This window comes from Lytechinus pictus, chromosome 1 (assembly GCF_037042905.1).
Source record: "Lytechinus pictus isolate F3 Inbred chromosome 1, Lp3.0, whole genome shotgun sequence".
In the NCBI taxonomy this organism is placed as follows: domain Eukaryota; kingdom Metazoa; phylum Echinodermata; class Echinoidea; order Temnopleuroida; family Toxopneustidae; genus Lytechinus; species Lytechinus pictus.
In genome coordinates, this window is record NC_087245.1 from 28,453,800 (window position 1) to 28,480,200 (window position 26,401).

General features: G+C 37.0%; 1 protein-coding gene and 1 pseudogene across 2 annotated transcripts in view; one reads left to right on the top strand and one right to left on the bottom strand.

Moving 5' to 3' along the window:
* Positions 1-26,401, bottom strand: part of LOC129260512 (DENN domain-containing protein 3-like) — a 52,700-nt gene that overhangs the window by 5,285 nt on the left and 21,014 nt on the right. Inside the window, exons 7-23 of one of the 2 annotated variants that reach the window (XM_064099713.1) lie at positions 24,783-24,923; positions 24,187-24,293; positions 23,501-23,659; positions 20,148-20,375; positions 18,882-19,033; positions 16,778-16,827; positions 11,623-11,759; positions 11,045-11,220; positions 8,954-9,052; positions 8,418-8,598; positions 7,406-7,536; positions 6,449-6,669; positions 5,969-6,113; positions 5,174-5,304; positions 3,632-3,783; positions 2,326-2,462; positions 1,056-1,174 (exon numbers count right to left, since the gene is read on the bottom strand). In XM_064099713.1, coding sequence (XP_063955783.1) covers positions 1,056-1,174; positions 2,326-2,462; positions 3,632-3,783; positions 5,174-5,304; positions 5,969-6,113; positions 6,449-6,669; positions 7,406-7,536; positions 8,418-8,598; positions 8,954-9,052; positions 11,045-11,220; positions 11,623-11,759; positions 16,778-16,827; positions 18,882-19,033; positions 20,148-20,375; positions 23,501-23,659; positions 24,187-24,293; positions 24,783-24,923 — 2,466 coding nt within the window. Of the gene's footprint in view, positions 1-1,055; positions 1,175-2,325; positions 2,463-3,631; positions 3,784-5,173; positions 5,320-5,968; positions 6,114-6,448; positions 6,670-7,405; positions 7,537-8,417; positions 8,599-8,953; positions 9,053-11,044; positions 11,221-11,622; positions 11,760-16,777; positions 16,828-18,881; positions 19,034-20,147; positions 20,376-23,500; positions 23,660-24,186; positions 24,294-24,782; positions 24,924-26,401 lie in introns of both variants that reach the window. The other variant, XM_054898496.2, reaches the window with a different exon arrangement.
* Positions 13,127-15,318, top strand: LOC135154706 (uncharacterized; annotated as a pseudogene).

A 26,401-nucleotide genomic window follows, 5' to 3' on the forward strand; every position in this document is an offset into this window, starting at 1 on the left:
TGACTCCTGCACCATAAGGACACTCCCTCCTTCCACTTCTTTCAGTCTCAAGCATCCTATTCAATCAGCCCAACCTTACTGCTTTCCTTCTTCACCATATCGTTCCATGTAATCTTTGGTCTTCCCTTTCCTCTTCTGCCATCAACTTTCAGGCCCCATGCTCTTATCACAGGTTCATCATCTTCCCTCTTCAACACACGGCCCATCCATCTTAAACCACTTCTCTTTTAATGCTTCCACAACAGTTTCTTTCAAGCCCAACCTTTCATGAGCTCACAAATGTTCATTGTAACACCATACATCAAAGTAATTTACTGAATTGAATTTTATTTGTTCTACTTTTACAACAAATAACAAATATGTATACCAAAAAAAATTCATAAACACAGTGTTTCAAGATGAAATGAAGTATTTCATGATTACAGTACAGAATAAATAGCAGACAAAGATCATGCACATTTTCATCATCCATCGGCACAGTGGTCCTCATTATAATTATAGCACCATCACCATCAGATTTTTTTTTTAATTGTTTTCCTTCTCATAAAGAGTTTTGATTCTGACTTTTACAAATTAACCTGCCATATCAGATTTTCTTTAAAAAAAAAATATATATATTAACCTGCCATATCAGATTTTATTCAGCAAGGACGTATAAATTACTCCAAATTCAAAATGATACCTTATAATTATGGTACACAGTATCAGAAAGTTACATTTATTCATGAAGGTATTATCCCCTACTCATCATAAATATCACATGTTTAGAATTGCTACAACATGATCATATAATAATCCTCAATATCATCCAGAACATCAGTAATACCCTACTTTCCTAAAACTTCTTGTTATTATCCACTTTTATCAAATTCTTTCTCCTCCTCTCATCATCACCACCACCATCATCAGCAACATTATCATCATAATCATAACCGTTGTTGTCGTCGTCATCATCATCATCAATCAGAAGCCCTCTTGCAATCTCTTTCCTTCCTATCAATTTGTCCATCATCCTCTCCTCAACTCTCGGTTTTCTCTCATCTACATTAACCTACCCTATTTCCAAGGAGAAGGAATGATTCAATCAGGGAAGGCACCCCATCTTTGTCAAGGTGTTGAAGGCTGTTTAGCTCACTACCATCAAGGCCCAGAACTCTGATATCAGTTTTTGTACCTGCAGAAGATGATAATATACAAATATCATCATCAAACTTGAGCATTACTAAAATTTCATGGACAAGGTACCTTTGGAACAGTTCTAACATGACTGATGGGGTGTTGCAAGAAACTTGCGATCAATTGCAAGTCTATTTTTGGTCCCTAAATCAATCATATGTCTTGCGGTTAATTGCAAATTAGTGATTGATTGCTAATCTTCTCCTTGAAACAAGAAGTTTAATCTGATTTGCTATGACTAACTTTGATCTATCAGTTGTAAAATTGCAACCGAATATTTGCAATTGATCGCAAATATTTTCTTGCAACACCCCCTTAAGGCATACATGAAGCCATGTAGTCTGCAGGCACAGACCCTTGATTTTCGCAATTCTTGTAGTGCATAATGCAGAGTCTGAAGTAGTGAGACTAGATTCATTATGTACTGTGGACGGCTCTACAGATACATGTAGATAGTTTGGAGTATAGTCTGGATATGGTTTTGGTTATAGTATCAAACTTGAGTCTGTGATTGCAGACCAACAGCCATGGGCTTTAAGAATGTTGCAAAGGTAAAAAAAGTCTTTGTATTCATGCTAATGCCTCAGCAAAATGATGTGTATTATATGTTTTACATGACAGTGATGTGGATCCTTGTTATTTGATAGACAATCCTCATCTCAAGATCATGTCAGGTCAATAGAACTAGCCATTAGTACCAGTCATTAGCAAAATGACTGGTCACACGGTAGATTTCAGCCAATCATCTGATTAGAATCCATATCACCATTTCATTATACATCATGTAATGTTCAAGATTGAGCAAGGTATTGTGTTTATGGAGAGAACGATATCCAATGGCATAATTCAATAATGGTTAAGACCATGTTAAGAGTGGTTATTGAATTTTGATTCCTTTATCCTTACATAACCTTTTACTCCAGAGTGAGAGCTATTAATTGAAAATCACCGAGACCAATATCAATGACCAAAATTAACTTTCTCGGTACATGCAAGCTGTTATGAAAAATTGAAACCCCCCCCCAAAAAAAAAATCTATTATTAATCACAAAAAAAAATGGGTATAATTTCTGAAAAAAAAACTATCACAAACTAGGATGCAGTCTATGATTTCTTTAACCATGGTATTAACAATGCAATAGTACTCACAGCACCATAGCTTGTCATTGTAGAATTTCATAGAAACCAAGGTCTTGGTATTCTTCAGCTGTATCTGATGTTTCTGTGACAAGCTCTGCGTATCCCAACCAAAGATTTGCCCATTCAAGCTACAGGTGAAAGCAGTCCTAAAAACAGAAAATGCAAAACATGTATCAATAAATGTTTATTCATTATAATATAAGCAGAATGGAAATTAGGAGTATTACAGTAATTGGCAAATGGTCAACAGTTCACTTGTATAAGCATGTTCACGGTTGTAAACTGCGCACGAGCAGAAAAAGGTCATTTGAGATAAACCATGAAGGTGGCTTTCAAATACACTGACATAGGCATTTGTGATTTGATGATTATTCATGTATTCCTTTCAAAATATTCATTTTATCACATCCAAGCTGAAGAGTAATAGAGCCTTCATAATCACTGGTATTTGACAGTAGCCTAAACAATAGTCAAATGTGCCAAAGGCAGACAATAAAACAGATTTCCAAACTTTATCCCTGATGTACTATTCTAGTCACCTGGTCTATACAATGCCTTTTGTTCTTAGAATTTGAATACACTACCGGTAAAGCTTACGCAACATCTGCATTTGAAAATGATAGTGCTTATCCTAATGAAAAATCACAAAGGTCATTTGAGAAAAGTTGATCATGAGCTAACCGTGAACTGGCTTATTGTAGCATTCTTTATATGAATCGACCTATGTCAACATGGATAAAACCTGAATATGCCCTGTAATCCTCAGGTTGGTAAGTATCTTTAGGATATAGAAAACACATACAGTGAAGTGGAAGTATAATGCCTTATGAGTACAAGGTTCTGCTGTCAATTACTCACAGTCAAGTGGTAAATAGAGTTGGTAATCAAAGTTTAATCCTAATCCACATTTCACTGATGTAATGACACAAGGTCTAATCCTGCTCTTCCCAGTTAATTATTTTTTCAGTTATATAAAAGTGGCATCATTCCATTGAAATGTGGGCTGAATAATACAGAACTTTGACCCCCCCCAAAAAAAAGAGAGAAAAAGAATGGACTAAATATGCACTTGGTGCGGCAGATTTAATAGCTGCTGGACATGACCCCTTTGGCATGGGGCAAGAGTACCTCAGTCCCTTAATAATTAAAACTAATTGAACATGGAATGTTTCCTCATTTCAGCTGGATCCTAACTTTCTATCAAGAAAATTGTTAAAATACAAACAAATCATGTTCATTACCTTAACCTGCATTTGAAAGTACATTTTTTGTATCTCGCATTTTTGAAAATGAATGTTTGAAAGACATTACTTACTTGCCATCTTCTGAGACCGTCATGTCCGAGACGATGTCGTTGTGTTCTACAAGCTGTTTGTTTGATAGGCAGGTAGGTATGTCAATGATGTAGATGGTCGTGTCAAAAGAACCTGCCCAAACTTGCTCTCCTCTCACGCATAAAAGGCAGCACTGCAACAAATTGAAAGATTAAGATATTTAATATTTATTACGAATCATGATTCGTTGGCGATGATCAATAATACAATAACAAACTTTGATTAAAAATAATAATATATAGCATATATGAGGCACCGATTATCTTGTTGACTATTCAGTGGCACACTTAATATTACCCTAGCTCTGGCTCCAGCTGCTTCAAGGCACTTGGAACATTCAAGGAATTATTCCTGCTGGGTACCCATTCACCCCAACTGGGTTGAGTGCAGCACAATGTGGATCAATTTCTTGCTGAAGGAAATTACACCATAGCTGGGATTTAAACCCATGACCCTCTATTTCAAAAGCAAGAATAAGAACCATCTGACCACAATGTTCCACATGTAATGTTTCCATGGTGGAAAATGAATCAATGTAGCGGATTCATGGTGGGCTGCATCATGATTCCTTCTTAGGGGTATGCTTGGTTCGGACTCAGCAAGTATGTTCTTGCCATCTTCAGGAGAATGCTATATTACTATTTTTCCCCCGATACACACAATGTGATAAAATGTTTTCTGTAATTGCTCCCATCCTCTGAAACAAACTCCCAATCCAAATTAAAAATGCTTTCTCTGTTGAAAAATTTCAATTGTTAGTTAAACCCGGGGGGGGGGGGGGGGGGGGGGGGGTACTCGACCAAAAAAGTAGTACATGTAGGTATGTGCCGCTGGCGAGACAAAAAACGGGGGCCTTGGAGCGGGCTTATTGTAAAAAGGAGGGTCCTCGGAACGGGCTTCGGAACTACAAATGTTTGTGAAAACGGGGGTCCTTGGAACGGGTCGCCTGCATGTGAGTGCGAATGCATCCCTATGGAACGTGCAGAGGCGATGGTCGGACAGCGCTCTGCGGCCGCTTTTCACCAAGATTGCGGCTCATTGTAGCAGATCAATGCGACCGGAACGGCGTAACGGAAAATATGCGAAGCTTTGGAGCGGATTTCTTTCTTCTTTTTTCTCGATAAGAAGAAAATGCTATGCTTTGGAGCGGCTTTCTTTGTTCTTTTTCTCAATAAGACAAAAATGCTATGCCTTGGAACGGAGATTTGAGTGTAAAAATGGGGGTCCCCTCCGCGGCACATACCCACTATGCATTATATACTGAGTGCCCCCCCGGGTAGTTAAATCATTACTTGCCTCTTTTTATCATCAACATGGTTTTTGTTGCTGTTAATAGATTCATTGTTAATGAACCCACCCGCTATTTTAAAACATCCGGAAAAAGCGTCCTACAACTGTTATTATTTTTCACAATTTATAAAATGATGATAATACTATAATCAAAATTATGTACATTCAGCACATGAATTTTTGTTGTTGAAAGGCTCCCCCCCCCCCTCAATAAAAAAAAAATCCTTATTTACCACTCTATCCTTTGCATCAGCGAACTCCGCCTCCAGCACAAAGTTACTCCCGTCAAAGACCTTGACCTTACCTGACCCCATAGCGCACCAGAGCTTGGGCGTGGCCTCCTCCAGCTCACTCATACTACGGTCTGAAAATACAGAGGCTGAACCATATTCACAGGTGTAGTGACGATTAAATTCTGATATGTGTATTGTTAGTGGGGGCAGCGTGCACATGGGAAAAATCACCATCACATGCTGGGTCCCTCAATGTTAGTAATTGAATAGTGTATTTTAACTTCAACTCTTTAATAGAAGACTGGGGAAGGGGCTTCAACAGTTTTCCTGACAAATCTGTAATATGAAAGACTTTTTTCTTTCAAGTCTCATCCAAATTTCATCAAAATTTTGAGCCTAAATTTGCGACCCCCAGTAATGCAATTCCCAAATTAAGCATGACAGGCCTAAATTTGCTTAAAAATGTGATTTCATGTACAAAACTTCCAAATTGTGTTTTTAGCCAAAATTCTTAAGTGTATGATTATTTTCAATTTCACTGATTAAACTCAAATAATGTCATCTTGTTTATGACCAGAATAGCGTTGCTGACAATTTTCCTCCAAAAGAAAAACAAAGTTCAAAACGAAGGGAATACATAAAAATACATTAACAATGAAAATTTTGTTAAAGTACAAAACAAAACAATCTTTTGAACATTTTTTTTCAGATCCGGTACTTTATTTTTATATTGATAGAGATATATATAAAGATATTATCAAAAAGTCATGCAGACTTAAGGATCATTGGACTTACTGCCCGGTGTATATATCATAGCCTCTACTGTAGTCCTTTGTGCTTCGTTACTTGATGGGTTGAACTTATGAACCAACGCTGAGCTAGTCTCTGGTGGTACACGACCCATTCCTTCGTCTTTTAGCCGTGAGAAGTGGCATAAATGCTGAAATAAGAGAAAACAGAGAAATTTAGTAATTGAATACTGCAAATTTTGCTTCCACAGAAAAACTGTAGGGTGAAATTTTCAGATAGGTTTCATTTTTGCTAATTTTTTGTGCCCATCATGGACTTATACAATACATAATATGGTAGATCAAAGTCTGGGTGATAACCTGAATATAGATTTAAGATTGCATGGACAGGTAAACCTTTAATAGCAAAACTTTATCACACTGATATCCTCAAAGTTAATAAGCAGACAGAGCAAACAGTGCATCTTCATTAATTGATATTCCTGTGTATAAAAAAATTAAATCCTTAGTTTTGTTTGATACTAACCCAAACAGCGCTATCAAGGTGCTTCGCATGTGTTGCGTCCTCATTCTCAGCACTGCGTATAACGGAGTCTATCAACTTGACGTTCCTTGCCGCTTGTTGGACCACCTGAGGGTCTTTCTGTGCATCGGATATGACACGTCCAGCCCACAGCTCGGTGATGAGTGTGAACCAGCTATTGCGCTCTGCCTTCAAATTGGCAACATACGGATTTGTATTGGGCTCTGTAGAGAGATGAAGATGATGATAATAATGATAAATAGGTTCATTTCAATTATATTCAATACATATAGGTGCTAAAGCATTCAAGGTATAAATCGTACCAGGTACCCATTCTCCACACCTGGGCCGAATGCTGATAGTGTGGATAAATTTGAAGTTTTGTATAAAAGATTTGTTTACAAAAACTTGTCAAATCAATCATTCATACATTGTACACATTTTAATGGGAAATATAACATGAGAAAATAGTCCGGTGCAAATAAATGGCTCTAGTAAATTTATTTACTTGCCGACCCAAATTCGCAGAGGTGGTATTTCATTCCTCTTCTGAAACATTAGGTTATGCGGATTTCATGTATTAATGTATTAATAATGCTTGATTTAGCATTTATATTTATGGAGAGTTCAATAATACGATGCATGCCTTTGTCACAGGGCACTAAATCTACGCTCATTACGAACGTTTACATCACTGTTGAGCCTAGCACTAATAACGACTTACATAAATAGCAGACACATTATTCAATCATTAGTCAAAAGTTCTAAATTTGGTTTTGTCCCTGTCGAAAAAGGGGGTGGCCGGATTCACGTCACATTCACAGCAATAGGCCTTACCCCCCTCCCTCTACTTTGCCTGATTCAGGGCATCCTACATCCTCAACCCAACCCTCCTACTCTCCTCCTCCACTCGCTTCTTCCAAAGGCAGATATTATTTTGATGCAATCATAGATACTCACTAGTGCTGTATATTCGTAGGGCTTGGCAGCTGAGCAGAATGTTGAAGTATTCAAACTTCTCTAGCTTCTCGATATCTCTCGTTCTCACAATCTCTCGGTAGATGTTGCTCCCTTCACCCATGTAGAAGAGCCTAGAGAGTAAAAGAAGATTGAAAAAAAGAAATCTGTAGAAATAAATCCTGTCAGTAAATGTTAAAGCCCCAATTAAAATTTGGTAAATGGTCAATAATTATATACTATTAACTGGCTTTGAGGGAGACAACATATATATTTCCCGAAGTAGTCTCATATTGCCCGAGTCGTGATGAGGGTAATATGAGCCTACTGAGATCTCCCAAAATTAAAGCCAGTCAATACTATTATTATTACCTATAGGCCTGCAGCTGTGTAATTCAAGCTTTTATTTGTAGCAATTTGTGTCTGTGTAACTGCCTGTTGGTACTTCTAAATTCAGGATATTCGTGAACTTGAAGTAATCCTGGCTAAGTAATTGTGACATAAAGTGTAAACAGCGCAGCCGCGCATCAAGCATGGTGTCAGATACACTTCATGCATACAAAAGTCTTGCGCTTGGGTTTGATGAAATGGGAATACGGATATTATAAACCGACAATTTACTACATAGGCACAATAAAAAAATGATGTATGAATATTATGGTCCCTAGTCATTCAGCTAAACCCCTGGCTGGACCATTGTGTTGAGTTAATCAGTCAGACAGACAAAATTCGTGTTTATATCTTGTCTCCAAACTGCCTCATTCTGGTAAAAGTGTGAATAATACCGAGTACTACCTGTAACATACCAATCTTACACAAGTGTAGTTATTGCACCCTCTCTTGACGATGTTTTCATTTTCTTTGAAAAGGGACGGTTATCTTGCAAATTTAGTGACTGGATATCAGGAAGCTACAGATAAAGGTTATTATCCTGATATTTTCAGGCAAGGGTCTATTGAAAATGTGTGCTATAGCACATACAGCTGGCCAGTCTCTAATGGGTTGAGTATCCTACCTCTTCTCAGTGAGGACCAGTCTTCCCATTCCATGATCTGTTCTGATCAAGGAAGACATCTTTAGAACACTCTCCGTACTGTCCAAGTATTCCTTGTATATACTCAGAGGTATGGACTTGATTTCTTCTAATCCTTCCTTCCATGCCTCGTAGAAATACATGAAAGTCTCCGCATCAAGGTCTGCAGATCATGTAAGAATTGATACTATGCATGTCAATGAACCAATGCACATCACAAAAGAAAGCAAACAGCTGATTTCACAAGGGGAATATAAATCATTTGGCCTAAAAATATGCTAAACAAGTAATCAACATTAGAGGAAAAGGCTGGTGGGACATTTTCTAAGGGCAGAGTGATCACAATTCCCAACTGTCTTGTTTTTTCATGGAATTTTGTCATTCTTTCCCCAATATTTTGTTCTATTCATCATGCTATTATCATAAATCATTTTTTCATCAGAGTACACTTTACCTTCAGATTTCACTCTAATTTTTATCTCTTATAAAGCAAATAATGCATTTGGAGAGATACTCACAGCTAGATCCTGCTGATAAAGCATTGAAAAGCCTGTCGATGACATCAACGTCAATGGCTATTTCTAGGTACTGCATCCAGTGAATAAATTCCCTCAAACCTAGTTCAAGGAAGAAAAAACAGAAAATCATTGAAGGAAACAAAATTTGTATTACAAATATTAATGCACTTACTAGACTCAAGCATAATTTGGTAAGGAACAAACTATGAGGGCCCATGACGTGACTGTATGAATACCTACATGTAGTTAGTGCAATAGAATTCAGGGTAAATTGGCCTGTTTCCATACAGTAATATACACCATGATAATTTACAATACAGTCCGACCTCTCTTATCCGGACACGTTGGGACCAGCACCAATCCAGATAATGAATTTATCCGGATCTGGGAGACCCAATATTAATTACACGCAGCTGCACCTCCCCAATGGTAGCAAAACGTAATATATTGTAGTGGGCATACACAGACGGGATTCACTGCAGTGTAGGTGCAAATTATAGGCGTTTTTTTACAGAAATGAAATCGATTGGTTGCCAAAACTCTTGGATAATTTACCTGCTGAAATGATTGAGGAATACATGGAGCATACATCAAAAGAATGAGAATGACTCGATGAATTTAAGTTCGAAAATTGGATCATCACAGCAGGCATCACAGCATTCAAAGTCAGCCATTGTTAGACTGTAGGCTCAAACATGATAGATGGATCATGGCGCTGTCCGTATCGAGGCCGTGCATGAGCTAGTGAGACATGTGTTGTTTTTTTCCCACAAAAAAAAGAATGTGTTAACATGGTTGCGCTGTGCCCTGATTTACTGGAAAATTATTCTATCTAAGTTCTTTTGGTGATTTGGGTAAGATAGTTTCATAAAAAATAATGTGGCTGTAGGGAGACTATATTGGAAAATGTATGTAATCAAAGTGAGTGTGCGTAGGAATTTTGATTTCAGATTGAAATCTTGTTTACCCTCGTAATAGATAGAAAAAAAAATTGGCAAGTGTGCGTCCGGATAATAGAGAGATCCGGATAAGGGGAGGCCGGATAAGAGACGTCGGACTGTAATTTCAAAAGGGCATTTAAGGCATTCATCATCATCGTCATCACCACCATTACCAACATCCTTATCACCATCATCATTATTATAATTATATAATTATTATGACTGTATTCCCCTAGTTCCCCTTTATCAGGGAGATCATCTGGCTGAATACTAGGCATCGCAATGATCTGTCAAGCAGACTGATCATTATCATCATCATCATCATCACCATCACCATCACCATCACCATCATCATCACCATCACCATCATCATCATCACCATCATCATCATCATCATCATCACCATCACCATCACCATCATCACCATCATCATCATCATCATCACCATCACCATCATCATCATCATCACCATCACCATCACCATCATCATCATCATCACCATCATCACCATCATCATCATCATCATCATCATCATCATCATCACCATCACCATCACCATCATCATCATCATCACCATCATCATCATCATCATCACCATCATCATCATCATCATCATCATCATCATCATCATCATCATCATTATCATCATCATCACCATCACCATCATCATCACCATCACCATCATCACCATCATCATCATCATCATCATCATCATCATCATCACCATCACCATCACCATCATCATCATCATCACCATCATCATCATCATCATCATCATCATCATTATCATCATCATCACCATCACCATCATCATCACCATCACCATCATCATCATCACCATCACCATCATCATCATCACCATCATCATCATCATCATCATCATCATCATCACCATCATCACCATCATCATCATCATCACCACCATCACCATCACCATCATCACCATCATCATCATCATCATCATCACCATCACCATCACCATCATCATCATCATCACCATCATCATCATCATCACCATCATCATCATCATCATCATCATCATCATCATCATCATCATCATCACCATCACCATCATCATCATCATCATCATCATCACCATCATCATCATCATCATCATAATCATCATCACTTTTATTATGATTATATTCACCTAGTTCCCCTTTATCAGGGAGATCAACTGGCTGTATACTGGGCATAGCAGTGATCTGTGGAGCAGACCGGCGCTCACTAATCTTACGCAGGATCTCTCCTCTCTTATAGAATTCTCTCCGGTGGAGAAGTTCCTTGTCTTCCGCACTCAAGTTGTTCATCAGCTCTGTGATTAAACTGCACAGAAACAATTGAAAACATGTTAATATTCATTTGTCACTCTCCACCCAGGGGTAAATTTGATACACTGCATTAAAAGACAATTCAGTTTGCTTGGTAACAAGGCAAGCATTCATATCATTGCTATATGCTTAATAAGAATATGATACAATACATTCAATTTCATTCAATTTAAATATAGAGTAAAAAATAGAGTAAGGGTAAGAGTTGGGACCAATTTTCAAAAGCCTCCCAATCGACTTGAGAATGTTGGCATCTCTGAAAGACCCAAAAATCTAATCATATCATCATCTCTCCATTATTCATATTGTGAGAAAAAGATCTGTCAAACAGGTCTGTAATTATCTCAAGAACAAAAATGACAACGGGATGGCAAAACAAGAATTAAACTGAACTTACTCAGTAGGAAGAATAGAAAGGTCAGCTGTGTGTAGATTATGGAAATCATCCAATGCATCCAGTGGGCTGTTACATGCAATATGGAACATTCCTCGGAGATACAAGTATGACGCCTTTAGGGCTGGCTGTCTACAACTCTGAAATGAAAAAAAAGATAGCAAACAATTTGTTTACCCATAGCTAAAGGTACCATGTGTGTGAGTAATTCATACCCCAAGGAAAATTCTTAAACCTTAATTACTTCCGTTCCTATAAAAAAAATGATAAGTACATGTACTGTCCGAGAGGTAATATTGACAAGTTTGTCTTTGCCAAACGATCTGTCCCTGAATGGAATGAACTCCCTCATCGAGTAGTTAATGCAGTTTCCCTTGACAGCTTTCCAAATCTACTGCGAAACCACTTTTTAGGATATACCCTTCACTCTCTCCTCATAACATGCATACAAATTTAATTTCATCTTCTCGAGGATGCAGAGCCCTTTGAAGATTACTACAGAATTCTTACTAATGTCTTCACAAATGTATTATTGTATACCCATTTGTATGTTTCTCTGCAAATGGTTTTCACTTCCACTGCATTATGTACAAAACAACCAATTTCTCTCTGTTGCCCCCCACCCCTAAAAAAAAACCAACAAACAGCCAACCAACCAACCAAGCAAACAAACAACACCATGCACTTAAAAAACACAAAAAATTGTAAGGGATGATTCTCCAAGAAGGAATTATTTAAAATGGCTATTTCATTTAGACCTAATTTGTAGTGTGGATGGTCTGTCATATTTAACAGCAGTTTCAATCAATCTTGCCACTTGTTTGGATATGCCATTATAAATCTCAGTCTGAAATCTCTTAGTATACAGACACTTGCACGTCCCATATATATTTACTAATACATTGTACCTAGCTCTGAAAAGCATAAAATAGATTTTTGTCAAAAATTGTGCAAAAAAATTATTACCATCATATTTTACTTTAAACATTTTAAGAAACTGATTGGCCTACAGTGATTTTAGACCGCGGGCAGAGGTGATTTTTCTTTCGTTTCGTGCCTCAAAACTCTGTATCTACCTATAATTTTGTCAATATGTGTAAATAATTATTTTAAAATCATGAGTCGAACTAACAAAACTTGCACATTTTCTGAAAAAGTCATACCAAAACTGCCGAGATTTTCTCATTTCATCTGTGAAATTGACCAATCACAATACTGTACCCATAGCATGATTTGTGGACCTATAGCTTGTAACCAATCACGTTCTTTGTTTCATACGCACGAACCACCAGGGCCCGGCGCGCCGCTAGCTAGCGATAGCTACGTGTACAGCCGGACCGCTGGGCCGGTCGCAGGCTAAAATCATGGCGACCTCGTCTGACTCTGATCCCAGTGCTTCGGAGGATTTCGAGTCCACGAAATCAATTTTTTGTTCAATTCATGTACCTGTACATGTAACAGACACTAGGGGTAAATTGATATCATTTAGGGAGAAAAGTCATCAAAAATGCAGAGTGTGCGGCCAAGTGGGTCAGTGTGGAAGGGACTGAAGAGAGCAAAAGTTTCTAAACCAGTCAACTCGAGATCTACACAGAAGTGAAGGCGTGGGACAAGTCCGGACGCGGAACGGCGATGATGAAGCTGCAGACGACTTTGCATTGCCATTGTGAAATGGCAGGTGAGTTTCATGAATCCTGATGATACAACTGATTCTTTTTTTATCAATAGGAATGTGCATATTGCCCGAGTACTGCAATAGTGACAAAATCAAAATGCCAGTAACAGACTGAGCCCTTGATATGAGCCTGATGATTGATACTGGCCTAGCGCCAGCGGGCCTGAACTGAAATTAAGTTAATCTAACGTTAGATCTACTATTTGTACTAAAAACTAATCTCGCCATGGTAAAAACAAAGTAATTTCTGTTTCTGATTGTCATGGGGACGTCTTATCAACATTTTGGGAGCAAAAACGCGGGCTGTGTTTTCCATGCCAGTGCAGTCGTTAGTGGACAGATGATTCTAGTAGTAAAGAAAAATAAACCACCTCTGGAATCGAAAGGCTACTTTGCTTTTATTAAATTTCAGGCAGGAAGAATCCATGTCTTTTGGGGAATATTCACTTGTACATGTATGCTCTACTGGTCTGGCACCAAATATACCAGTCAGTGAAAACAACAGAAAACACTTTGGAAGCCGTGCCTCAGCATACAGTGAGTTCATGCGAAATACATGTATTGTGAGACACTGTAGCACATATTCTATGACTTGTATACTAACTACTGTTGTATTTTTGCATGAATTTCAAATATATTCATACATGATGTACATTTTCTTTCACCAGGAAGCACCAGACTGCTCGAGGATATCTTGCAGATTGCTTCTGCAACATAATGGCCATCAGCAGGGCATTGACAAGATTTCAGAAGAAGAAAGGCAATCAAACAAAATAAGCCCCCTATTACCATATTGAACAAGGCCGGCCAAGTTTCCACTCAAACCTCAAAGTAGACAAAATTAAGGGTCGCCTTTGCACCAGCTCAGGAGGTATAGTCTTGGGATGACCAGAGGCCTGCATATTTTCAATGTAAACGCAAACTTGACAAAATGTTCTACCAAATGTACCTTGGCATGCCCCTCTAATTTATTTGCTTACATGTAGAGTGCCACTCAAAGTTACATTTATGTTTCAATATTGAAATGATATCAACTTGACCGGCCACTGACCAACAATTTACACAACAAATTTGTTTAAAATAATGGGCCCGAGACTGGCCCATCACTGTAACATGGGTGTAATATAAACAGTACACATTACATGTGAATATATTAATTTGTGGTCATGCAGATGAAAACAGTACCAGGTGTAGAATTTCTGTCATCTACAGATGCATTTTCCATCTGTCTCAGAGGAGAGTGACCCATAATATATATCTGCAAATTTGTAATTGGAGTTACCGGTACCATGAATGTGTATAAAAATTACTAGTACATTACATGTACCTCCCTTGATATATCCTGTACAAATTTGCCATGCAGACTGAGTTTTCCTTGTATAAATAGAATAATGGTTACAAGAAATTACTTCTGGGAAAAAAAAATTCTCTATCCTTTATTTTTACTATTTTAGAATCTTCTTCTTCTCATCTTTACTTTTCCTTTTTTATTATCCCTCAGATGTTGAGAAGGACCAGTCATTGGCACAGCAACCCCAGGAAGAGTCGACTAGCCATGATACCCCTGCCCTTTCACCCATGAGACTCCTACGGCCAGGCTCTAGCAAGCATGTGCATCGACCTACTAGCCAAGACAGGAGACACATATTACCTGTAGAATGCATTATATGTCATGGAAATAAATATGTAAGAGAAAAGTCTACTGCTAAACGAAAAGTAGAAAAATTATTTCTTTCTGAAAGAGCAGACGGGGGTGGTTGTTGCATGCTGCATTGTTAAAGCAAGACGAGAAGATGCTCTTACACATAAGGGGTAAAGATCTTGTGGCTATAGAGGTAAGATATCATAAGTCATGTTACTACTGCTATACGAAAGTTGTGCGTGTAGCCCATAAGCCTGAATCTCAGCCAGCAGCTGTTTAAGACAAGTCCTACAGAAGCTTCTGCAAGAAGGTCATCGAGGGCAGGATTATGAGGAATTGGGAGATCCTCAGTCTGACCAAAATGAACCAACTATTCATTTAAGTCTGGGAAGTTGAAGGATTGGATGCCTCGTCATTCATAACATAAAGATTGAAAGCAAGACTGAAATCATCGCACCCTGCTGTTTGCTTTGTTAGCCCATCCAGAATGGTTGAAAGTGACATTGTTTTCACTGAGAATCTGTCTGTGGAGGAAGTCATAGAGGATGTTGTCAAAGATGTCACAAGTGAAGAGAGTGACAGCAGTGAACTTGAGGGCCATCATCAACATCAAGAGTCATCCCAAGCTCATCACCTGCAAGATATCTTTCATGCTGCCCAGGTTTTGAAAGAGAGCATCGTCAAGGCATCTAACCCAATTGAGAGGCCTCCCACTGCTGACGACTCTACTTTAGTCAAAGCAGACAAAATTGTGGCTGCAGAACTTTACTTTACCACCCCCTTCTCCAAACATCAAGAAGTATTTTGGAAGCAAGAGGATCGGGCCAGCGACTTGTGGAGAAAGTGTACATCTTCAGGAAAACCGTTATCAAGCAGTCCAAACCCTGCCCAGGAAGCTTGATCTCGCTCTCGTGTGATGAAATTGGGGGATACATCAGAAAAAAATTTCCCTGGCTGGACAGGCTGCAACACTTCACTTCAGACCCAAGTTCCAGAAGTAAGCAAAGTCACGTATCTTCCCATCATTGACGCAAGTCCGACTGAATTTGATACAGTTTATATGATTCTTGAGATCTTTGCAATATGCAGATAACCTGAAGCAGGAATTATGCAAAAGCCCAGCAAATTAGGTGAAATAATGAGAGATTCTCTAGTCATTCGCCTTGGTGCATTTCACACCTCCATGGCCATGTTATCCTGCATTGGCAAACGCTTCAGGGATGCAGGACTTGAGACTTTGGTTGTAGAATCAGGAATTGTTGCCTTATGATATTTGAATGGAGCCATGAACGGTCACCATCACAACAGAAGCTTCCATGTTCACAAATGTGTAGCAGTTACAATGGAGCGTCTGAGGTGGCAGAGTTTTCTTGACTCACTGTCAGATGTCGACAGACTGCAGGCTCATGAGGTAGTGAATAAACTGAGTTCAGCTTTTCCTGAAGAGGCATATATGAAACTTACAACATTGTGTGAGTTTGACAAAATTTTTTCATTGTATGATGATTTTGTGACTCATCAGGGGGAGAAGTATCCTACTTTCCGTGTATGGTCATGAACTGTTCACAAATCGAAATAAGCGAAATATGATAAAAAAGATAAAGTGAAAATTAGGCCAGTTGGGCATCAGACTAAATAGGGAGTTGGTATTACACTAAGTGTAGTATAAACCACACATTTAGACCATATTGATAGTAGACCAAATGGGTTAAGCCCACATGGTATTAGACTATCTGACAAGTAGACCAACTGCTGGTATAGACAGGCCTACCAAGTGAATATGAACCATGTGAACAAGCATGCATTCTTTCCATCTCATGTATATACTGTACACTACTTACCTCAATAGAATGGTCAAGCTGTTCAATGCACTTGGTGAAGAAATGTTGGGCTACATTAGGATAGAGATTAAAAAATACAACAGCATAAGATCTCAATCAATCAATACAGGAAAATTACCAACTTGATATTCAAAAGAATGTGGATCATCCCACAAACTACCATATCATTTCAAGCTTTAGTTCCTCTTGATATAATTGGTTGTTATAAAATTGATCAATTACAAAAACAAATCACCTTAACTTACAAGACTTTTTGGAACCTACAATTACTTTTTCTTTGGGGGGAAGACAATTGCCATTGATGCCATCTTATGTTGTACACTACATTATATAAATGGATTTTATTGTAAATTTTATTTTTTTGGTTTTTAATATCTGCCATGATTTAAGTTTTTACCTGATTAAACCATTTTGAATTGAATGGAATTGTATTTAAATTTTTAAAAAATGAGGAAAGGAGAAATAAGGAGAAAATTGTACTTTTTAAAATTTCATAATAATTCTTGATTTTCTTAACCTAAAAGAAAAGCTCTCAACGCTGTGAGCCATCTCTATCTACAATTACCATAAATACTGTTCTTCTTTTCAATACCCAAAAACTTTTGATCAAAGGCAAGACAAAGTGATCACTGCAAGAAATCTTATTTGCGATTGATTACAAATATCATTAACATAATTGGAATTTGCTGATGAAAATGAATATGAGGGCTCAGAAGGTAGAAGGGCAAATGATTTACCATGGTCATCCCTGTGTAAGTTTAAAGACAATGTTTAGCATCACAAAAGGTCTTATTCTAGAAAATCCTGAATTTCAATAAGTGTTGTATTTTCATATAGTTCTTATGGATAAATAAAATCACCCAGGGAGATAACAACAAACAAATTTGTGAAGACACTTTCAAGATATTTGTGATTGAAATATTATCATTTGATTCTTCTCCATATTTTAGTATATGGAATGAAATTGGCACGGTGTTTCCAAACACTTTATATATCACTTTTCTGAAGCACTTGATAATGATTTTCGGGAGCAATATTTTCAGGACTTCATTTTTACAACACATCACAGAAACTCACATTGCTTTGAAACCAAATATATGTGAACCAATACCTTCAAATATAATTCAGTAGAGTTGAAAAATGCAAAGGCATGTGAAACATATCAAATGTACGCGAGAGATAAAGTCAAGGAGATGAAACTGCAATATGGAATGGAAACTATAAATTCAACATAGAGATAATGTAAAAGACTGCTTGCACACACTGTCTAATAATGAAAGTTATACCATATCTCTAATGAATTATGTCACAGAGGATATTCGAAGAAAGAAAGGATGTCAAATAGTGTCTACTTTCAGAAAAGTCTGCAGAAATAAAAGATGCGCTCTCTTCTATACAGATGCGCATTAACCACGTGAATATATACCGCGCTAACATGAATAGCTGCATGTATGTGAGCGAAGGCACTTCAAGAGTGCCATGTTTTTTATGGACTATTTCGGTCAAGAAAAGAAGCCTTGAGTATATTGCGAAGGGAAATACATTGCCACTCTTTCGATTTCAGATAACAGACCTGATTTTTGAGATGGAAATTCAATCATTTTGATGTCTTCTCCCCTTTCTTTATCTGTCAAAGAAATATCAGTAAACACACATGCACTACAACAACACTATAAAAATAACAATTTTTATGGAAATAGACTTAAACCTGTAATCGACTTTTCTATTATTTTGCCCATAATCAGGGCTTACCGTACAGTGTACAGATCAATGGCCACCTTTATAAAAATGCCTTCTGCAAAGAAAAAAAATCTTCATAAGCCATGCATGTCAAATGAAATTATGAATAAAGCTCTAACAGATATTATTGCTAGAAACAAATATTATTAATGTAATCGGACATACTTTTTCATTATTTCATTGAGCACATCACAATGAGGTTATCATGTGTTTGAATACAAATACTGGAGTAAGAGATCATTTTCATTTTCAAATTTTAATTTCATAATTCCTTTTTTTATAGGCAAATGAACAATACAAAGCAAAACAATGAAGAGATGAATAAAACAAAAACAGACTTGCCAGATTCAACATTTATGATTACCTGAAGTGTATGGGATGTGGAAGAGGGGAAGCATAAACTGTGCAGTCTGATCGGATGAACTTTGACCTGTCTCGCTTACACTCCTTGCACCAGACACTCTGCGTCGTCTTAAGTCGGGAACAGACTGTCCAGTACTCTGCTGTTTACGGATTCTGCAAGAAAAAAAATGTTGTTATTTTATAGTTACACAAAACTGCTGGAAAAGAGTCACAACTTCTATGAAACCAGGCTGATATTTCTCAGTGGTGGCATTGGGGTTTAATATTTGAATGTACATGAAATCTTTAAAAAATACTTGAGGGGGGAGAGAACAAATAAAGAAAAGATCCTTTCTGATTAATTCAGTGAAGAAAGCTTAATCAATCAAAATCTACTGGTAGATTATCAATTTGCAAGTGTTAAAGGATACCTTTTGCTATCAAATAGCTTCAAATACTATGATATAACTGACACAAATCACAGAATTGATTTCGACTTGTTTGTGAGCAAAGTACTTTATAGGAAAAATAAAAAATAGTCACTATTTTGTTTGATCGTTAATTCATTGATCTTATTTTATTCGTTTATTTATGCAGGTTCATCATGTCATCAAATGAATACAAAACAGATATGTAAAAGTACAAATAAGTACATACACTGATACAGAACATACAAAGGTGTTACAAGATACTAGTATTAAAGCTTAATGCTTTTTGATTAGTTCAATGTCAAATAAAACTGTTGCAATTCCCATTTGGTGTATTCAGGTTGGGTTCAAATAAAAAGTGTTACTACATGACTATATAAACACAGAGCCTTTTGCATATCCTCCCTCCCCCCCTCCCCCATTACTATACATACAAACCTTGTTTCCACCAGACTGGAAAAAATTCAGACTCAGTGCACATATCCTCATTTTCTCCTGGTGAGTACTCATGTACCGGAGGATCCATACAAGTGTTATGAATGTTCATTTACTTATACATGTACATCAAAAGAATTTTCCGCTTACATGTACATCAAACAAATTTCCGCTCAGCCCACTCTTCAATGTAAACAGAAATATATACTCTAGAAAACACTGTCACCATTTCAGGCATGTAGAAATCGACTATGCACATTTTGGGCATGTTTGGAACCCGAAAGCAAGGTTTATATGAATAGGCTATTAAAGCAGAAAATAGTTTTGATGAAGACAAACATAGTCCTTGGCCTCATGGACCCTTGGCCTCATGGGAAGACTCCCTCTTCTTTTCCCACTCTCCCAAACACTATACATGTACATACCGGCCTTGGTCCACCACGCTGGACACATTCAGACTCGGTGGACGGATCTTCTTCTCCATCTGGGCGTAGTAATCCTTCTTCTGGTCAAGCCTGTCTTCTCTGAACGGTTTGAATATATGGGAGTGCACCATCTCATTGTAGAAATCCCTCTCCTCCTCCGCTCTGGATGAAACAAACTCCTCCAGCTTGAACCATCGTTGGTCCATGCTCATGAACTCAGGAAGCTCCCTGGATATCAAATCCAAAATTAAAATAATTAACATCTTCAATATTGTACTTATCTCATTATGAATATGCATGCACATGCATTCTGTTTTTAATCAATATTGGTATCATACTTTATTTTATTGACATTACATGATCCCTGTAAATTTTATGGGTCAATGAATGAACAAAATTATACTGATTCTGTTGATTTGTAAATACTGAAAAGATTATTTCATGGAAAGATAAAACCATGAATGCCTTTTTTCAAATGTACCCATAGATATAAAATGAACATTAAAAAGAAAGTAAATAAGTATTAGAATTGCAAAATTTACAATCTCATCATAAATCATACATCGTACAATAAAATATTATTTCAGGTAAACAATGAAACCAAAAATTATTTGAAGTGGTTTATAGTAACTGCAGTTTCACGAACATACATACATGTAGTACTTTAAATTCAGCCACCGAACATTGGACTATTTGACTGAAAAAAAAATTGTAACTACCTTGTGAAACTGCCATTGTTTACTCTCTAGTTATATATAGATTGCATTTGCCTATGTGAAGGGTTCACTGCAGAGTCTATTTGATGCATAAATACATGTACATGTATCTTTAAATTTAAACAAATCTTTAAACATTTTTAATATTTACATTGTTTATCATTTTTTTCACTAGTTTTGACATAGCAGATCTTCAAAAAGAAAGAAAAAATTGTAAAGTAATATTTCAATGAATTTGAATTGAAATGACTTTTATTTATAGAAGTAATAAGGTTGTGAATTTGAATAATGGCGGAAGCTGTCTACAAATATTTATGGAAGGCTTTTTACGTAATACTCCTGAGAACTGGTTTTATCCAAGAATTTCCATAGTAACACTAACAGTCGGATACCAGTGCTTTTCATTCAATCGAAATCAGGGAACGTTTACTTATCAAGCAACAAATGTATGGATGGTAGAATATGAGCTTTTAGACTTTGTTTATGAACTTTTTAATACGTGCATGATTTATCTTACTGAAAGGGGAGTAAAACAAAAATAAATAGCTTGTGTGAAAACAGAAAAATTAAAGAAACATATCAATAAAAGTTAGAGAAAAATCTAAGATATAACAAAAAACTTAATGCATATTTGAATGTTGAGATCACTAATGATATGGACATCCTCCAGTTGGCAAGCGACCATATGTACACTCGTTACAATGTCACATTCGTACAACTCCCCCAATGATTGCTATATATCTCAATTACTTAAATTGGGTACTTTTATCAAGTCTATTCATAGATAGATTGGGGATTTTTTAAGGGATAAACATGTAAAAGAGTTTTCATAAAATATGCCACGGACAAAGGGTTTGTACTATAATAATGAACAAAATGAAGATGTTTTAGGATAATTTTTCTGAGTACAAATGGGAGAGTTATACTTCTGAGACATCACAAATCTTGGTCACACTGCCAATGGGAGGATCTCCATAGCATTAGTGGTTTTGACATTCAAATGCTCATAACTTTTCTATTGTTTGTCCAACTGCCCTCAAAATTTTGTAGATCTATCTTATATGTTTATTTTTCTGTTTTCATAAAAGCTAACTTGTTCCAAGGGTTTTATTTTTTTAATTTCATCTCCTGAAGGGCGTTTCATCAACAAATGTCATTTGATAAATTATCAAATCTGAAAATATCCCTTGATTTTGATTAGCCGAGAAGCACAGGAGTCTAACTGTTACTATTATTATTTGTATGGAGTCACCTGTGCCTGGGAGGCGAAAAGCGAACTGAATCACTATGACCCAGAAGTCTCTCCTCGCGATATAACTCATTGGGGGGAGTGCAGGTGGACCACTACACCGGGGTTTCCCCCTACTCTTATATGGATGGTGCAGAGGGTTCTTAACGTGCAAAGGTGGTGACTCTCCTCTACACGGGGCCTCCATTTAACGTCCTATCCAAGGGACAGAGTGTTTACTATGATAACTATTAGATAAAACATCCAACAAGTCCTCCATGAAACACTCTCCAAGTGGCTGAAATGTTCCATGGCATTTTCTCTGGTGACATGTGCTCCACTATAAATTCCACACACTAATTAAATGATTACTTTCAACCCTGGATTTAACACTACACCCTACCCTAAACCAAACAATACACCCTAACCCATACCTAACCCTAAACCTAACATAAAACCCTATAGCAACCCTAATCCTAACCCTACATCTCATACGAAATAATGGCAAGAGCAATTGTCGCAATAGCAAATGTCGTGTCACCTATTATCATGCATAAACATGATTACCTTATTTGACATCATAAAAAGAAGATATCTCCACGAATTGAAATTAGATCATGCACTTTACACTCATAACACTCCAGTTTATATATTCATAAACAAAGCCTTAAAGGTCATATTCTATAATCCACATGACTTTCCTAGAAATCTCAGATGTACACAGCTATAATGAGGTATTTTGTTTCATTCCAAAGCTCAATCTATATCTAACTGTATGTTCAGATTATATGACTTTTGAATATTTGTTCTGAAAAATGATTTTACTGTGTTTGATTTCTTCAAGGCCAAACTTCATCAAGTTTATTCTGCTAGACATCTATGCGAATGACAGACACCTCCTTAACATGATATGTTTTGTTGTTTTCAATCTCAAAAGTTGATCGGAATATATTGTTTTGTTTTATTATCAGTAAGGAATGTAAAAAGGGAGAAGCCTAGATAGGCCAATGGCTTTTTGTTACTCCCTCACATCCCATTCATTACTCCATGTTTTTTCTTGTTATTCTCTGTCTAAATTGTTGTTTTTACTATAACTCACTATGTATTGTACCCTGTTTTTTAAGAAATGTGAAATAAATTTGAATTTTTAATACTGGTTTCTTCTGTGACCTGCCACACTAAAACCAACAATAAATACCAGCGAGGATTCTCTGCACATAGCCTAAAGAGTAATTCGGTCTTCAAAAAGTGAAAAATTAGAAAATCTGGTATTTGAAGGAGTAATTTTTCTTATTTATAATGTTAAAATTGAAGATGGAAAGTTACACTAAAGACAAGATACAAGGATTTTTTTAACTCTATTTTTCAGACTGCAGTGGCAGGACAGCGTTGGATATTTCTTTTATTACCTGAATATGTGGACAAACATCTCTAGAAAGCTATCAAGTATCTCCTGCTGAAACTGTCTGTCCATCTTCTGTCTTCTTGCATTCTCCATCTCCAAAGTAGCAGGGACAGAACGACCCAGAGTGGCAAGCTCATAGTACTTCACTCGTGCATGGTAAAACCTTTAGAAAAGAGAGATATATATGTAATGAGAGAATATGAAGCAAAGTGGCAGGGAGAAAAAGAAGTTTAATGAAGAAAGAAAGTAAAAATCAAGATGACGATTTTATGGGAAAAGGCTTTGAGCTTTCAACCAGTTGCCTATCAACTACTCTTCTGATTGCATTAACATCCATTTCAGAGAGCCCAATTATTATGGTAATCCCACTATTATTCAAGGAAACTGTTTCATATTAGGTTACTCGCTAGTTACACATGACATTACATAAATGACCTACCTGGCTTACAAGAACATGCTCAAATTTTTGCATAAAGTTGTGCGTAACTTTTCAAACAATCACAACTTCCCCGGTCAGACAGAAGAGAGGTGATTGTAAAATTTGCATTTTGGAGAAAGAGCACAATCCTGTGGCACCTTTGACTGTCACACATGGTGTGCTGAATTGGACATGATCATAAACACATATATTTTAAGGATCAATTCTTGAACAACCTTTCCAACGAGAAAACTAGAGATGCTATGACTTACTGCTTCTTGAAGCCTTCTGTGGGTCCTTTAGGAAGACTAGGAACAGACAATGTAGGGCACTCATGGAGAGTTCCTTTCTCTATGTCAGCTATGACAAGTCCTTCAATCTAATAGCAAGAGAAGAAGTAAGAAAGAGAGAGAAAAAAAAAAGAAAAGAGGATAGAAGCTTATTAAAGCTAGTATACAGTGAAACAAAAAAATTCCAAGATAGTAAATGGAGCACTACATTTTCATTTCATGAATAAACATGATATTGAGAACACTCGTTGTGCATGATTAAACAAATCTTGTGATTGTTGGGGAGAACTAGATTCACAACATGAATTCGTTTCAACCGACCTGTACAGCAAAATTATGTGGTGGAATGGAATATTTGTCTCAGTTCTATTCCCCTTATGTGTGAGCCAGTGACAGATCGAGGACAGAGGGGGTGACAATAGCAAATTTGGAAATAGATGGGGGCACAGATGACAATTTTCTTAAAAATAAGCTATAGTGACATATAATGGGCTTTTCTTAAAATATTGAGGGGAGGTGCGCGATTTGCACATCCATCTGGATCTGCCACTATGTGAGTAACTGTCTGTCTATCATACCTGCTGTATCCTGCTTCGATGTATTGCATTGCAGCCCATGATGAAGCACCCTGGGGCCTCCAGGAGATCAAGAAGCTGTGTACTGACCACTGGAACATACACAAACGGCCATTTGAAGGGCAGAATGTAGGAGAAGAAACACTAAAGGGGAAAACAAAGTGAGAGGAATAAAATGGTTTTATTTAAGATTACCATTGAAAAAATAAGATCAAGAAGCTGTGTCATAACTACAGGAAGATAAACAAGACAAATGGCCACTTGAAAGAAAGGATGTACATGTAGGAGAAGAAACACTACATAGACAGAAAAACATATACAAGGTTACTTTGAATATATTTGAAAGCACAGTAATATTTTCATAACAAAAAAGGGCTTGTTAAACAAACAAAATATCTGTCATCAGCATACAGTATTTCATAGCTGCACTTAAAAAAGAAATGACCCACAGAATTTTGTCAGATCCCCCCTTCATCCCCCAAAATCAAATGACTATCTCCAATTGTGCATCCTATGAATGACTGGGAAATACCCAACGGGTGGTATCTTGGCTTAACTCAAGACTAAAAGCCTACACTATGTGGAATGCTAAGACAATTCACCTTACTTCTCCCATCTTCATGACAAAGATAATAATAATAATAATAATATATGTGATTTGTAATGCACCTAATCCACTCGGCAGAATGCCCAAGGCGCAATGAAAGAAAGAAAGAAAGAACGAAAGAGAAAAAGTACAAATATAATAGTAATAGATTCAGGAACTATGAAGAGTAGGAAGCATTGAATAGACGAGTCTTAACCCTAAAAAGACTGGGGGGGCTGATTCAGCCCCCCCCCCTCCACATTTTTCGCGATAAATCTGTAACGCAAAAAGCTGGCGCCGTGCCATTCCATGAATTTTTTTTTTCAAGTCTTGCGCAACTTTTGAGACCAAATTTGCGACGCCCGCGTGCGTGGTTCCGAAATTACGCAACATTTTGTAAGTGCATGTCGACCCGAAATTGCTCAAAAACGTGAATTTGTGTACAAATCCAATGCAAATTGTGTTTTTAGCCAAAATTCATAAATGTATCATTATTTTCAATTTTACTAATCAAACTCAATTAATTTCATCTTGTTTATGGTCAGAATAAAGTAGCGGACGATTTCCATGGAAAAAACAATGAAAAACAAAAAGTAGAAAAAACATAGAAATACATAAGAAATTTTAAAAACAATAAAATACATAAGAAAAGAATTGTGATATTGAATTTTTTAAAAAGTACATTTGATCAGAATCCTACAAAGAGTCTGAATAAAAAATTAGCAGTTTAGAGGCCTTATTTAGTTAATTAGAGCAAATCTTTGATTTTATGCATAAATTAGCATAATTAATGAATTATGAGATTTTTCGGAAAATTTGATCCTACAGTCTTGGAGATTATGCCATGGGTAACGCACGTGCCAATTTTTGTCACAATCCCGCGGTCGACGGCCGAGATCATAGGGGGGGGGCTGAATCAGCCCCCCCCCCCTCCCAGTCTTCTTAGGCATCAAAATAGCCCAGTCTATTTAGGGTTAAGGTAACATGTAAATGTGTCAATGGAAGTGCATTCACGGATTGCCTGGGGAAGATCATT